The sequence below is a fragment of the Camponotus floridanus genome, unplaced genomic scaffold, assembly GCF_003227725.1.
Source record: "Camponotus floridanus strain SB8 unplaced genomic scaffold, Cflo_v7.5 scaffold42, whole genome shotgun sequence".
In the NCBI taxonomy this organism is placed as follows: Eukaryota; Metazoa; Arthropoda; class Insecta; order Hymenoptera; family Formicidae; genus Camponotus; species Camponotus floridanus.
The window spans coordinates 444935-458086 of NW_020229570.1; the positions used below are offsets into that span (position 1 = coordinate 444935).

At 35.5% G+C, this 13152-nt stretch overlaps 2 protein-coding genes across 3 annotated transcripts in view; one reads left to right on the plus strand and one right to left on the minus strand.

The window, feature by feature from the left end:
• Positions 1-13: 13 nt before the first annotated feature.
• LOC105254650 (UPF0430 protein CG31712) lies at positions 14-5177 on the minus strand. 2 transcript variants are annotated; one of them, XM_011263465.3, is made up of 6 exons: positions 4849-5177; positions 4212-4355; positions 3981-4028; positions 3460-3685; positions 586-669; positions 14-516 (listed from the first exon to the last, which is right to left on the minus strand). In XM_011263465.3, exons 1-6 carry the CDS (start codon positions 4992-4994, stop codon positions 352-354), a joined length of 813 nt encoding a protein of 270 aa, XP_011261767.1. In that variant the 5' UTR covers positions 4995-5177; the 3' UTR covers positions 14-351. The 2 variants fall into 2 exon arrangements, with proteins under 2 accessions (XP_011261767.1, XP_011261775.1); XM_011263473.3 differs by lacking the exon at positions 3981-4028.
• A 1468-nt stretch (positions 5178-6645) lies between these two features.
• Positions 6646-13152, plus strand: part of LOC105254613 (serine/threonine-protein kinase 26) — an 88761-nt gene continuing 82254 nt past the window's right edge. Inside the window, exon 1 of the mRNA XM_011263453.2 lies at positions 6646-7605. Within this exon, the coding sequence (XP_011261755.1) occupies positions 7591-7605 (15 nt within the window). The 5' untranslated portion in view covers positions 6646-7590. The remainder of the gene's footprint in view (positions 7606-13152) is intronic.

Below are 13152 nucleotides of genomic sequence, written 5' to 3' on the forward strand. Positions count from 1 at the left end.
TATTATATATAATACTCTTACATGATAAAAAAATTGTATTGTGTTCATACTGATGTTAGCGTAATCTCGCATAATGTGAACTCCCATTTGTATCTGTGTTAAAATCTAACAAGATGAGAATTATTTAATTATGATGTATTTATCAATACATCACAATTAAATAAAATACAATCTTGCCTGATTTCAACAATCGTTTTGAATACATTAGGGTGAACTTTGGATCTTACATTACTGCACTAAACTATAATGTATTTATGTAGATACTATCTACGATTGTTCTCGCGGATCGAGTACGAAAACTGACAAGATTTTGTGTATATATCACATCAAACTGTATGAAACAACACTGACTCACGTAACCGATTTTAAAGAGAAAGATAACTTAGGCCTCGAGTTATTTTTGCCTAAGATCCTCTTTTGTTCCTCCTTAACACGCTTTTCATGCTCCTTTCTCATTTTTTGCCTTTCTTCTTCCATTAATCGCTGTTCTTCAACCATAGCCAATCTTTCTTCAGCCTGATATTGATGTTAAGTTGAATTAATATTGCATATTAATATTTTTTCTCGTAAATGCTAATAACTCACTAATTTCTTCTGAGCCTCTTCTATCTTTCTGTTGTTCTCCTCCATAATCCTCTCTAGTTCCTCACGCTTCTTCCGCTCTTCCTCCTACAATGACAATGAAATAGGTTTACACAAAGCAATGATGTTGTCGATCACCGATGTTACATCGTTCGTTTTCGAAATCATAGTGCTGCTATGTCAACAACCTAGTGTTACACATCCTAAGAACCTTTGTAAGGGTAAGTTCGGGATATAAAATTTTTAAGTCAGATTTCAAAGAGGATGGCTTGAGAAATAGAGAGTGACAGAGGACATATGTATATAAATACAGTTCCTTCTTTTGTGTAAAATACGTTCCTCTTAGATCTCAGCAAACTCGTTTTTTCTCACTGCCCAAATAAAAATACGATGATTTGGACAAATGTCGTTTAAATAGAAAAGAAAATGAATTTCTCATAACTTTATATGATTCCAGTGTGCATGCAAAGAATATACATAAAACTTTTTTTTCGTAAATTCGATACAAGTGCATGATAAGATAATAATAATGATATTATTTGTAATATTATGTCTGTAGATAAAATTATTAAAGAGATCTATAGATGATATAACTCAAAAATTAATACCCTAAAATACATGAATGATTGTTGCCATCCGCCTGACCTGACCTGTCGATGAAAATTCGTTGTATCCTATGATGATAGTATTTAGCGAATCTATAAAATGAGCCCTAATATGGTCTTTCTGGTACAAAGTGTTGAAACAAACAACAATGATAATAATATTGGTATAAAATGAATTATGAATATATAAATTGGATAATACCTGAATGAAGCTCACGCCAGCTCGTAGGGGATGCCTTCTTCATCGACAATCACTCAGCAGTGAGTAAAAAACCGGCATCTTCTGTTGGTAGTCAGTAAGGAAGATGACCTATATATCGCTAGGTCGTGCTTTGTCGCTATGGAATTCTAATTCTCTGCCCCCTTAAAGTCTCTAACTTTTCCCTTTCTAATAAATTTTCTCCCAAATTCGTAGAGATAATCAACGCAAACTCAATATGCAAAGCAATGAGGGTAAAACTTGTAATAAATTTGTAATTAAAATTGTTGTTCAATCAACAGGGAGCTGATGTTTCAAGGGTATAAAAGTAAATAATTGTGCATAGACACAAGAAATATAATAGTAACTACAATCCTAATCAATGAAATAAAATAAAGAAGGTTCAGAAAATTTTTTCAGTTTTTAATTAAATCTGCCGCGCAAATAATATGATTTTTTGTAATAATTAATGCATTTATATATATGTAATAATTGCTGAACAAGTTTAAAAATAAAAATTAAAGAATAAAATATGATAATAAATATAATGATAAGAATTATTTACATCATTGCATAATTATCTTGAATTTCAAAGGTAATAGTCATGTATTTGTTTATAGTTATATATGTATTTGTTTAGACAATGATAATTTATATTTTAATTTATATTTATTAAAAACTGTTATTAAATATATATATATATATATATATATATATATTTTTTTTTTTTCTCGCGCGCGCGCGCGTAAACTGATAAGATATAAAATAGTGATATAAGTAAATCAAGTTATATGTATAAAAAAAGATATCCCATACAACATACATTTCTAAACATATCTCTGTTTATGTTATCTAATTATATAAAAGTAATGGAATCAAAAAAGTTTGATAAAGTTTTATTTATAACTGATAGTAAGCTATTCTCTTATCTGCAATGTCTTCTGAATCCATATACATTTTATGCGGCATCAGTATAATATTATCACTACGATGATTCAACTGACAGTAACAACTGTTCAGGGAAGAATACTTTTTTTATAATTTCATATAAAAATAACTTTATTTCAGACTCAAGAATAATAAACTTTTCTTGATCAATAAATTACAAAGTTTTGGGATTGTTAACTTTTTTTAAATAGATAATAGATAATTTCTCGTTTCTATTTTTTCTTAAAGATAATATGCATAATGCATAATGCAATAAAGTGGCTATTCGCGGGCATTTTTTAAAATTAGATTGATAAGTATATAAGAAGATTGATAAGCAGACTTGCCAACATGCACAACAATTACAGAAATTGTGAATGAGGACTGTGGATCCAAACGAATCAAAACAGTCTAAGCACATTTTCTAAAATTGTTGACACAAACGTCAATCCATATATTGTGTGATGAAAAAGGTTATAATGTTGTACAAATATATAAATATATGTACATGGTAGAAATAATTTGATCATAAATAATCGATACATGCGCCTATAATAGCAGAGAATCTCTTTCATAATAATATAAAATATAATTTCTCAGTAACGCGACCTCAGTGGATGCTGAGAAATCGAAGCAGTGTGGTTTTATCGTTAAATTTCTTACAATATAGTCGCGAACCACAATACTTCAAGCCCAAACGCTGTGATCGTAAAATGTAAGATTATAATAGACCTGGTTGATAAATTCTCTCAATTGTTCAATCAAGATTTCTCAAACAGAAATAATACAATTTGTAAATTCCATAGTTTTGTCATCAAGATCAAAATATGCGAGATTTACAAATTGTATTTAGCCCGGCTTAACAACTAATAGCAAAGCTTTAATACAAATGTATCTTTTGGATTTTTTCTACTCTCATTTATCACAGATTTCAAATTCTGTAAATGTTGCAATAAATTGTGATAATCATTTAAAATTATTTTTTCACCTATAATATTAAATAATATATTTTTTGCAAAAATACATTCTATACATATTCCGATTTTTCGGAACAATTGCACTAAAAGAATGCTAGATTTTTATTTTCTGCTGATCACAACAGCGCTTGGGCTATCACTGACCAATATTTCTATCGATAGATCTTACCTCTCTTCGTTTCTCCTCCTCACGTAGTTTTGCTTGCCTCCATTCCATCTCCTCCATGATTTGACGCTCCATAGCCCTCTTTGCTTCTTCTACCCGCCTTTGTACCTCTGCTTCAATTTCTTCTTTACGTTTCTCAAGCTCCTCTTCTACCCTTTTTTGTACAAGTTCTTCAATACGTTTGGCTGCTTCCTCCTCCACCATTTTTTGTTCCACCTCACGCTGACGTCTGCAGACAGATAAGTAGCAATCTTCTTCCAGAGCACCATTCCAGAATCTTTTTTTTTTATTTTTATACAAAAGTGAAGTTAACAACATGCTAAATCTTCATTAAATATCAAGTGCCATAAATTTTGAAGTTTACCAATATAATTATTTGAATCGACAATTAAAATTTGTTGTAACTAAAAATGTTATCAAAAAATTTGGTGCTTGTGTACACATCAAGCATGTTTTTAACAAAATAGTGAGAATTGACGAATTTTAAATATGACCACCACCATGAAATAATTACACATTCTTACCCAGCTGTGCTCGTAGTGAAGATTTTGTTCATTAATTCTTTCTTTTTCCTGACAACATAATTATAAAAAATAACAAAAATTTCGGATATAAAATAATTGTAAAATAATGTTTCACTCTTGATATTGAACAAAATATAAAGGAATAAAGTTGAGAAATGATTTGTATTTCCCAACTCTAATAATATATGAGCTATCAAGAGGAACATTACCAATATAATTACTACTGTTTACCTTTGCCGTTCCATTTCAGCCAATCTTTCCACTTCATCCATCTTTCGATCTCTATCTCTGTACGAACGTTTCTTGAGACTGACAATGTGCACATCATCCGATACTTCCGAACCACTGCTGGATGATGCGGAATGGGATCGCTTTCTAAAATAACAACCAATTATAATTACAATATTATTCTTATAATGTTATGCACATACACAATCTATTAAAATAGATGTCATCCATAACAATCGCACATTAAAATCCGGACAAACGCATTTGCATGTGAAATCGAGGATTTACTCTACGCAATAATAAGATCTGGTTGCACCAACATTATTTTATCTTTAAGCGAAACTTAAATATATGTCTGTCTTTATTTATTTAGAAAGATAAAGATAGACATATACATAAGATAAAGATAAACATATATTTAAATCTCGCTTAAAGCTAAAATAATGTTGGTGCAATCGAGTCAAAGCATGTAATAATTTGTAAACATTTTTTATTGCCAAACATATACATATTAAAACGTGTTCAAGAGTGTGACAAGATGGCTGAAAAAAATACTCGATTTTAAATTTCTCGCGAAATCATTTTAGAATCAGATGGCATCTACGACACGTCAAACGCAATGCGATGCAAGGCAACGCACCTGGACTTGGAACTACGTTCCTTCGGTTTGTCTGAATATTTGTTGTTGGAGTGCTTCTCGCGCGATTTGGATCGCTTGCGAGAGTGTTTGCTCTTGTGACGCCGTCTGCTCTGCGGTGATTTCGATCTGGAACGCGACCGGCCCATCTTCTCGAGATCGATCGTTTTTTCGTTCAGTTCAGCTCGACGAAGCACAAAGAGTCACTGTTTCACGAGATTCGCTCGATATTTCACTACAACGCGATCAAATTATCACTCGGCTTCCAACTGCGTATCCGACAAAAGTAGCGAGAACACCAAGGACCTTCTACATGTTGAATTACAAGATGACGTAAGAATATAGATCGCCGACTCCCGTATTTTTGCTTTGTCGAGCGCCATCTAGTGGTACGCGCGTGAACTAATATCCAATATGGCCGACTTCTGATATACAGGCTGCGGTCGGAGAGATGCGAGCATCGCATTAACCAATCAAGATAAGGAAATTTTTACTTTTCTTGGCATGATTGGCCAATTGAAAGATGCCCTACGTGATAACCAGGTTTTCGAACGCAACGATACGTGTTTGAAGTTTAAATTTGTAGAGCAATGTTGTCACAAATGCATATGAATGTGACTGAACATATAAGTGGATTCTTGTATCGACAGGATCGACAGGATCAATGGAAGGTATTATATTTTCATTTGATATTTCATTTCGATGTTGCAAATAGAACTTTTCTTCGTCTGTAATGTTATAATTCTTTGGAAAAGTTTTGTAATAATAATCGATATTTTTTGTGTACTTTACGCTTTATGGAAATGTTTTAATTTGGTGAAATATTATTTATATTATACAGCATCTCTCAATATGATATTGATAACAACATAGAGTTTATTAAAAAAATATACAATGTCAAGTTTCTGTAAAAATTATACAAGATGTAAATAAGAATTAAAATATATTATGAAAAATTAATCAATTAATATCTTGAAATTTTTTGCAAAGCACGAGGCGCGAAAAATCAATCGTGGCAACGTCCATTAATAAAAGTTTGTATATTAACTATTTTGAAATTAAATTATATTAATTGTTTATATAAAATTTAAATATTAAATTGTATAACAGAATATAGTAAATACTCCAAAGTATAATATATCAATAAATTAACAAATTAATATTGTTTGTAAAATATATAATGTTGCGTGAATCAATCATGCCAACGGTATGTAATCGGTTGGTAACCTTTATTAAACGGTTTGAAATATTTTAAGTAACGATATTCCGACAATATGGCGGTCTGCTTGTACGACGGGATATATCATCGCCTTCGACGGGATATATCATCGCGATTTTTGACGTTTTTCTTCGACATTTATCCGACATATAAACAAAAAGTTGCACGAGAGAACGCTGTAAGTATAAGGATTTTGCGGAAAATCAATCAATTAACATATTGAAATCTTTCTCAAAGCAAAAGAACGTTAATCGAGAATCAATCGCGGGAGAGCATCATTAGCATAAACTTTCAATCAATTCTATTTATCTAATTTGATCTATTCTATTTTATTGCAGGCGAAATCATCGTTTGGAAGAGAAGAATACATATAATTATCCGGATAATTATGCGGAAATGAATCGCGTATGAAAATTTGCATAATCGAAGCGATCCGAAGTGAGGAGCGCGTCGCAGAGTGCGATCGGGAATCGCGCGCGCATGACACATATTCGGCCGGTCCGTTTCCGGCGCGTTCCGCCGGTTCGGGGAGCGCGCGCGGCAGCACCGTCGCCGGCCCGGCGTGTCACGCCAGCGCCACTCGCGCCACCAGCTGTGCCGTGTCGGTCGCGCCATTCCGGTCCGTTCCGCTGGCGATTGCCACAGAAAGCAAGATGGCGCCCGTCTGTTTGCGAATATCTCCGCGACGGATATAAATACGCGAGAGGAGAGAAAAAAAGAGAAGGAAAACAGTGCCGCGAGAAACGATTGCGGGACGAGTCGAGCGGTCGGTGACGGTCGCTCGTGATACGCGTGTCCGATCGACGTTGCCACGCGTTGCGGGAAGGTCGCGCCAAGGTAACGCGTCTGCCTCGTCCTCCGTCGTCGCGTTCCCCGTCGTCGTCGTCGTCGCGGCAAAGTCGGAGCGGCGCGCGTAACCCCCTGAAGTCGGCCGAATTCTCGGTAATTGGCCGCGGCTCCGGAGGCGGCTCCCGCGAACGGTGCCCACCTGAGGAATGCCAGATCGCTCGCGATTCCTCCCGGCGGCAGGTCGACGGATGATCGGCAGTGTGACGCGTCGTGAAAACGAGTGAGCGAGTCGTGAAAAAAAAGAAAAAGGAAAGAAAGAAGAGAAGAAAAAAAACGACCTCGCGACCACGGCGGAGTGTACTCTCGTGGGGGATCTCCTCCCGAGAAGGTGATCGCGGTCGCTATTCTTTTCCGTGACGTATGTGTCTCGCGGAGGTCGTCTGCCAGACGGGTGGTCGGTCGTCGCGAGTGTCTTCGCCGTCATTGTCGTTTACGTTCGCGTTATCGTCGTCGACGATACTGCGTCGCGAGTGCCGTTGGCGATCTCGATGCGCTGTCGCTCTTCCTTGGAGGACCAACAACCCCTCTGGACGTCCGACGAGATCAGCTGCTACTGCTGCTGTTATTGCTGCTGGGACTACTAGCCCGGCGGCCTCCTGCGTGGATATCCTTCTGTTGGAGCGGTGGGGCAGGGAGGCGCCGGAAGCAGCCGCGAATCCGGAAGCATAGCGAAGAAGATGGCCTTCAACGAGGTGAGTAGCCTGGCCTGGCCTGTGTTTTCGATCATGTTTTGCCTGTTCCGTCCGCACGTCATCGCATCGCGTCGCGTCGAGTCGAGTCGCATCGCGATCGGGTCGTTTCGATCCCGCGAGGTTGACCCCGCGACCCCCAAACGCCATTCCTAACCTAACCTAACCTCCGTTCCTGCGCACAGCTGGCACGCTATCAACTCCCGCTTTACTCTTCCCGGCGCCTCGTCCTTCGCTCTCCCACGTCTCCCCCGTAAAGATGCTTAGCGTTTAACAAGGATCGGTCTTGCATAGATTCTTGGCGATTGTCGTTTTGTAAATTAGCTTTAAATGAATCCGAAATGGGAGAGGAAGCGGGGAAGAGGATGTTAAAAATCCTGCCATTTTTACTCCACGACGATGTCGAATTCGAGAGCCAAGTCAGAGAGTGAGATCGCGCGATGTTTGTTTAATAATAATAATAATAATCAAGTTTGCGTAAAACAGTAGCGCTAATTGGAGTTGATAGCGACGTGTTTACGTACCATAATTATGTGCGGCCGGTATCTCTTTCATGCGCGCAATTTAGATCTTTAATCAGACGTTGCAGTAGTTATAAGCTATTTGTAAAAGGAAATTAGCTGCTGAAAGTGTCTGTCGTCTTCCATTCGCGACCTTATTCAACCGTGCATTAGATTCCGATTGTATATACTTAACCTTCGGCGTGTTGTAATAATAATGTGTCGAAACAACAAACGTTGAATAAAATATGCACGCGTAAAATCCAAGCGAGGAATCAGTAAATTCTGACAACGAGCTGGTAAATGCGCGTCTAATTGTCTCGCGTCCTTGAGGCGACGCGATAAATGTCGTTATAATACACAAGGTTTTATCTGCCACATAATAATTCTATCACTTCGACAGTAGTTTCGTGTCGCTCGACAGTGATTGGTCTGTCATTATCGCGATGTTACGTAATTTTAGGAATTTGTAATCTGCCTTGCATCGCCCTGTTTTTCACGGCTTCGAATCGTAACAATAACATTGACGAGTTCGTTGCTATCGATTTTGATAAAAAAAATAGTTGGCCTTGTTGCCTCGCTGACTCTCGATAGCGATAGAGTTACACGTTTATGTCTCTCGTTTCGATCGATTTGAAAATTATTCGCTTCAATTTGGTCTCTTGGAATTTTTATTCTACTTGTGTTCTTTTTTTAATTATTACGCTCGATTTAATAATCTCGGTCGCGTGTTTCATTTCCTATTTCGACTGCATCCGAGTTTCCGCGCGCAACGCAAGATAACATCGACCCTTTCATGTGGACCATGGGAAGCTTCCCATCATTTGTTGGTGCGTGTATAATGCTCGGTTATGTAGAATCACTTTTTATTATATATTTGCTAATATATTTCAGTCTATGCTATAATTATTACTAAGTATTACCGATTATTATACTAGGGTTTTGCACATTGTTTAAAATACTTGACGGAAACTTACATAGAGAAAAATGTATATTGTGTTCAAGTAAATATTATTTATTTTAAGTATATATCATAAGTCATCACAAGGATTAAATTTAATTAAATATATTCTGAATTTTAAGTGCAGTATTTTAATCAAAATTAATTTTAATCAAAATATTAAATTAAAACAAAAATTTGGTTACTACATAGAATTGGCGTAAAGTAAGTTTGATTTTTCTTTGATACAACTTTACAATATTTTTGAAGAGAAAATAAATTCTTCTTTTGAGCACATGAGATTTTCATTTGTGATGAGTATATTTTAAGACTATTATCAAGAATTCTTTGTTAAAGAAAACTATTACTTAAAAAAAGAAAAATAAACTAAGTAATCTCTTATCTTGGCAATAAAATGATATTTTTCTCTGTGTATAATCAGAATGGAATCCGTAACAGGATATATACTCCTGGACAAAATTAACGCATAATTTTTTTTCACTTTTTCTTTAAAAGCTGATATTTAAATTTTAACGAAAAATTTTAAGGAAAAAGTGAAAAAAAAATTATACGTTAATTTCATCCAGGAGTATATATATATATATATATATATATATATATGTATATGTAATCGAAATATAATTTACCTCACTCTGTCTCTGTTCATCGAACTTTATCATCGCGCATGACGCATGCAATTGTGCAGTAGCTCTCGGTTTTATCGCTCTCGTCTATTTTTTCGCTGGGTCGAGTCGTATTAAATAAAAATGAAAAAAAATATACCGGCGCGTAATTAATATACCGCGATCGGATTTCGCCGATAGCCTGCTATAACGTTACATACGGTTCATAAAACTCTCGACTGGTGATAATCGCATGGAACGTGACTTCTATTCTCACGTAGCTCTTGATACTTTCAATGGAATGCGCGACGTGAACTTCTCACCTTCCGCGCGCGCGAACGCGATTCGAGGAATGTTTGAATTTTCTTCGATGACGCAGAAATTCTTCGCTTGATTATCGTCCGCTTCTTCAACAAAGCTGCGAGTGTCACTTTTTTATCACAATTGATTGATTAAATTTTCTTCCGCGTGAAATTCTCAGACGCAAAACAACGCGATTGTCGAAGGTGAGCGGATTAAAATTTCGGATTCTTAATCTTAAGTATCTCGTGACTACCTCGACGGATCTATATCGAAAAGCACTTTATACAAGCCGTGTTCTTCGTCATCGTTATCTTATCTGTCACGCTTCGTGATTTCGCAAGAGGGGTTTGTGATCTGTCCATCAGGACTCTCGGAGAAGGAAAAAAATCGCCAACAAAGCTACGTACGTGACCCGTATGATTGATATCGATCGAGATGTCATATAGCATAGGGATTCCGCTCCTTCGACGTCTCTTACGCGTCATCCACGTAGGGCTTCGTTCTCGTTCTGAATTCTCCCTCCCATTCCTACAACGTGTCTATTCTCATCGAATGGACTCGTCGAGAATTAGAACCAAAGTTTTCCCTTCGACCTTTCCGGGTGACCTGGTTGAACTGCATGTTGTAGCTGTTTGTCCCTGCTACTGTATGAGTTACACATATAATGTGTGCTCTGAATCGTAAAACTTGGCAGCGAATTAAGAATTCTGAGCGTACTTGTTATTAGCGTTGTTGTCGAAATGGCTGTTTTGAAATTTGCTCAAACTTTACAGCCTGCCATATCTCATGGATAGTAATAAAACACTTTATATATGCTGCAGAAGTGATGCTGCGAGGATCGCGCACTTTCTTTATAGAGCATATATTTAATTTTTTTTTATTTTTATACTACTTAAATTTTATGGAAAATATTTTTTCGTACTTCAATATAATAATGTCTCTCGCACAGTTTTAAATGTTAAACAGGTTTATCGCTTAAAAGGGTTTCTCGTGTGTAGGGACTCACAAATATCGGTTCTATTCTTCTTATCAGCTTGTACTTAAAGTAGCTCCGGTTAACACACACGCGACTACTTCTTATCGCCACATTATTCTCCATCCGGTTTTATCATATATCGAGACGTGTGTGCATGTGAATTGTACATGTTAGGTATGTACCGTTATTATGTGGGCCAACGAAATTTTGACGATGGTGTTTTTTCGAGTTTCTTTTTCAGGTCACTACGTGCCCCTCATTCGTATAAACAAGTTCAATGATGCAAACATTGTTGTGACACTTTTTTCATTAAGTGAATCATTTTGAATAATTTATTTCGCGATTTGTTTAATTATTTGTATTTTTCTTTTATATTATATAAGTAATTCTTATTTGCGTCTAGAAATTTTTTCTTGCGAATCTAACTGTCGCGTGTAAAATCAGATACAATATAAAATAAAATAAAGCATAAGATATAATATAATATAAAAGATACAACTTAATATATACAGCAAGACAATAATACAAGAAAGACAATAATACAAGAAAGAATATTTTCTACGTACGACATAAAATTCTTCAAGTTTTACATATTTACTTCGATATTTGAAATGAAATAATTTTCTGTACTAAAATCTAGATTGTGTTCCAAATTAGCTTATCGTTAACTATTTTTTTATTATAAAATTGGTAACACTTTATTTACTTATGTTCCGTAATGAATAACTGATCAGTTGACAAAAGTAATGAAGAATTAATAAATTTTAATAATATGAATAAACGCCATAGAAAAAAAAGAGCGAGATTCGAAAATTTTATTGAAATCGTTGTGCATAGAAGCATTTTAATAAAATTTTCAATTCTGTTTCGTTTGTGATGATTATTTATATTAATATAATATATTATAATTTATATTAATAATTATTTATATTAATAAAATCTGTTAACTCTTAATCATCTCAACTTAAATTTGAAGATATAATATAGAATATAGATGATCCGATCAGCTGATTCACTAGGAGGGATGCAGGCAAAACGTAACTTTATAGAAAAATAGTAGAAGCTAATTTAAAAAACACGACCCTTAACGAAAATCAAAAGGAGAATATTAATCTGCACGAATGCATATCGCATATGACTAAATCATCTTAAGGAGAAATCGCGTGACAGAGCGATCGCGGCTGCGTTAACGTTACGTAAGATCCGCGCACGTTACATGGCATTTAATGGCTCGCATTTCCTTGGACGCGCGCATACGATGCAGGCCGGATGCGACGGGGGACACGTTCTAGATGCGTCGACGTACGACCGAGACCGTGGGCGAGCAGATAGCTCGGAATCGAACTATGGAAATTGACAAAGGCGGGCACATCCGTGATTAAACTCGACGCTCGCGCGCGGACAATGCACCCCATTGTACTCTGTTTCCAGGTGCGTAGCCTCCGCTTCCTGGTTTAAATTAAAATTTGCCATTTGCCATTTTCCTCTATCGCCGCGCATCTATATCGTGCATCGATTTATTTTTTTACGTATATTTTTGGGATACGGCGTATTGCGTATGTCTCGCAAATTACGCATCCGCAAATTTTTGAATATCCGCAAATGTGCGAAATGCGTGTATCGATTTTATCAGGGTGTCTATTCCTTGAAAAACATGAAAAATCTAGATTTCTCAGGAAATTTTCATGAAATTTTATTGGGAGATTAATCAGAGAATTTTTTTTTAAATTCTGATAATTTTGCTGTCGTACTGTAAACAGTTGGCAAGTCAAGCGAATTATTAATGTTTAAAATATATCATAAGTATATACCTATCTCTATTTACATATTCAATTTTAACGAAATATTGAATATGTAATATATATTCTTTATTATAATTTCTAGTGATAAATGAAAATGTTATGCAAGTGAAAAATATTTATCTTACAAAAGATAATAACAACAACAAACAACTATTACAGTTGTCATTGTCTTTCGTAAATCTTTTAAGTTTTAAATGCTAGATTTGTAAATTTGAAAAAAAATTATGCAGTTTTCGTAAAAGTTTCATTCCGATATTCCTTCTTATAAATAAAAAAACACTAGAGAACGCGTGTAATAAACAAATTTATTTTAGAAAGTTGCACCAAAAAATCTTTAAAATTTCTTTTTAATATCCCTTTAAAATTTTGAATAAAAATTTCCTATTTCTCAGTTTCATCCTAGTTT

Coding starts and splice junctions, on each gene's coding strand:
- LOC105254650 (XM_011263465.3), bottom strand. CDS start 4,994: ATGGGCCGGTCGCGTTCCAGATCGAAATCACCGCAGAGCAGACGGCGT. Junction 4,356..4,848: donor GAACGTAGTTCCAAGTCCAG/GTGCGTTGCCTT, acceptor TTGTTATTTTAG/AAAGCGATCCCATTCCGCAT. Junction 3,686..3,980: donor TTCACTACGAGCACAGCTGG/GTAAGAATGTGT, acceptor ATCTGTCTGCAG/ACGTCAGCGTGAGGTGGAAC.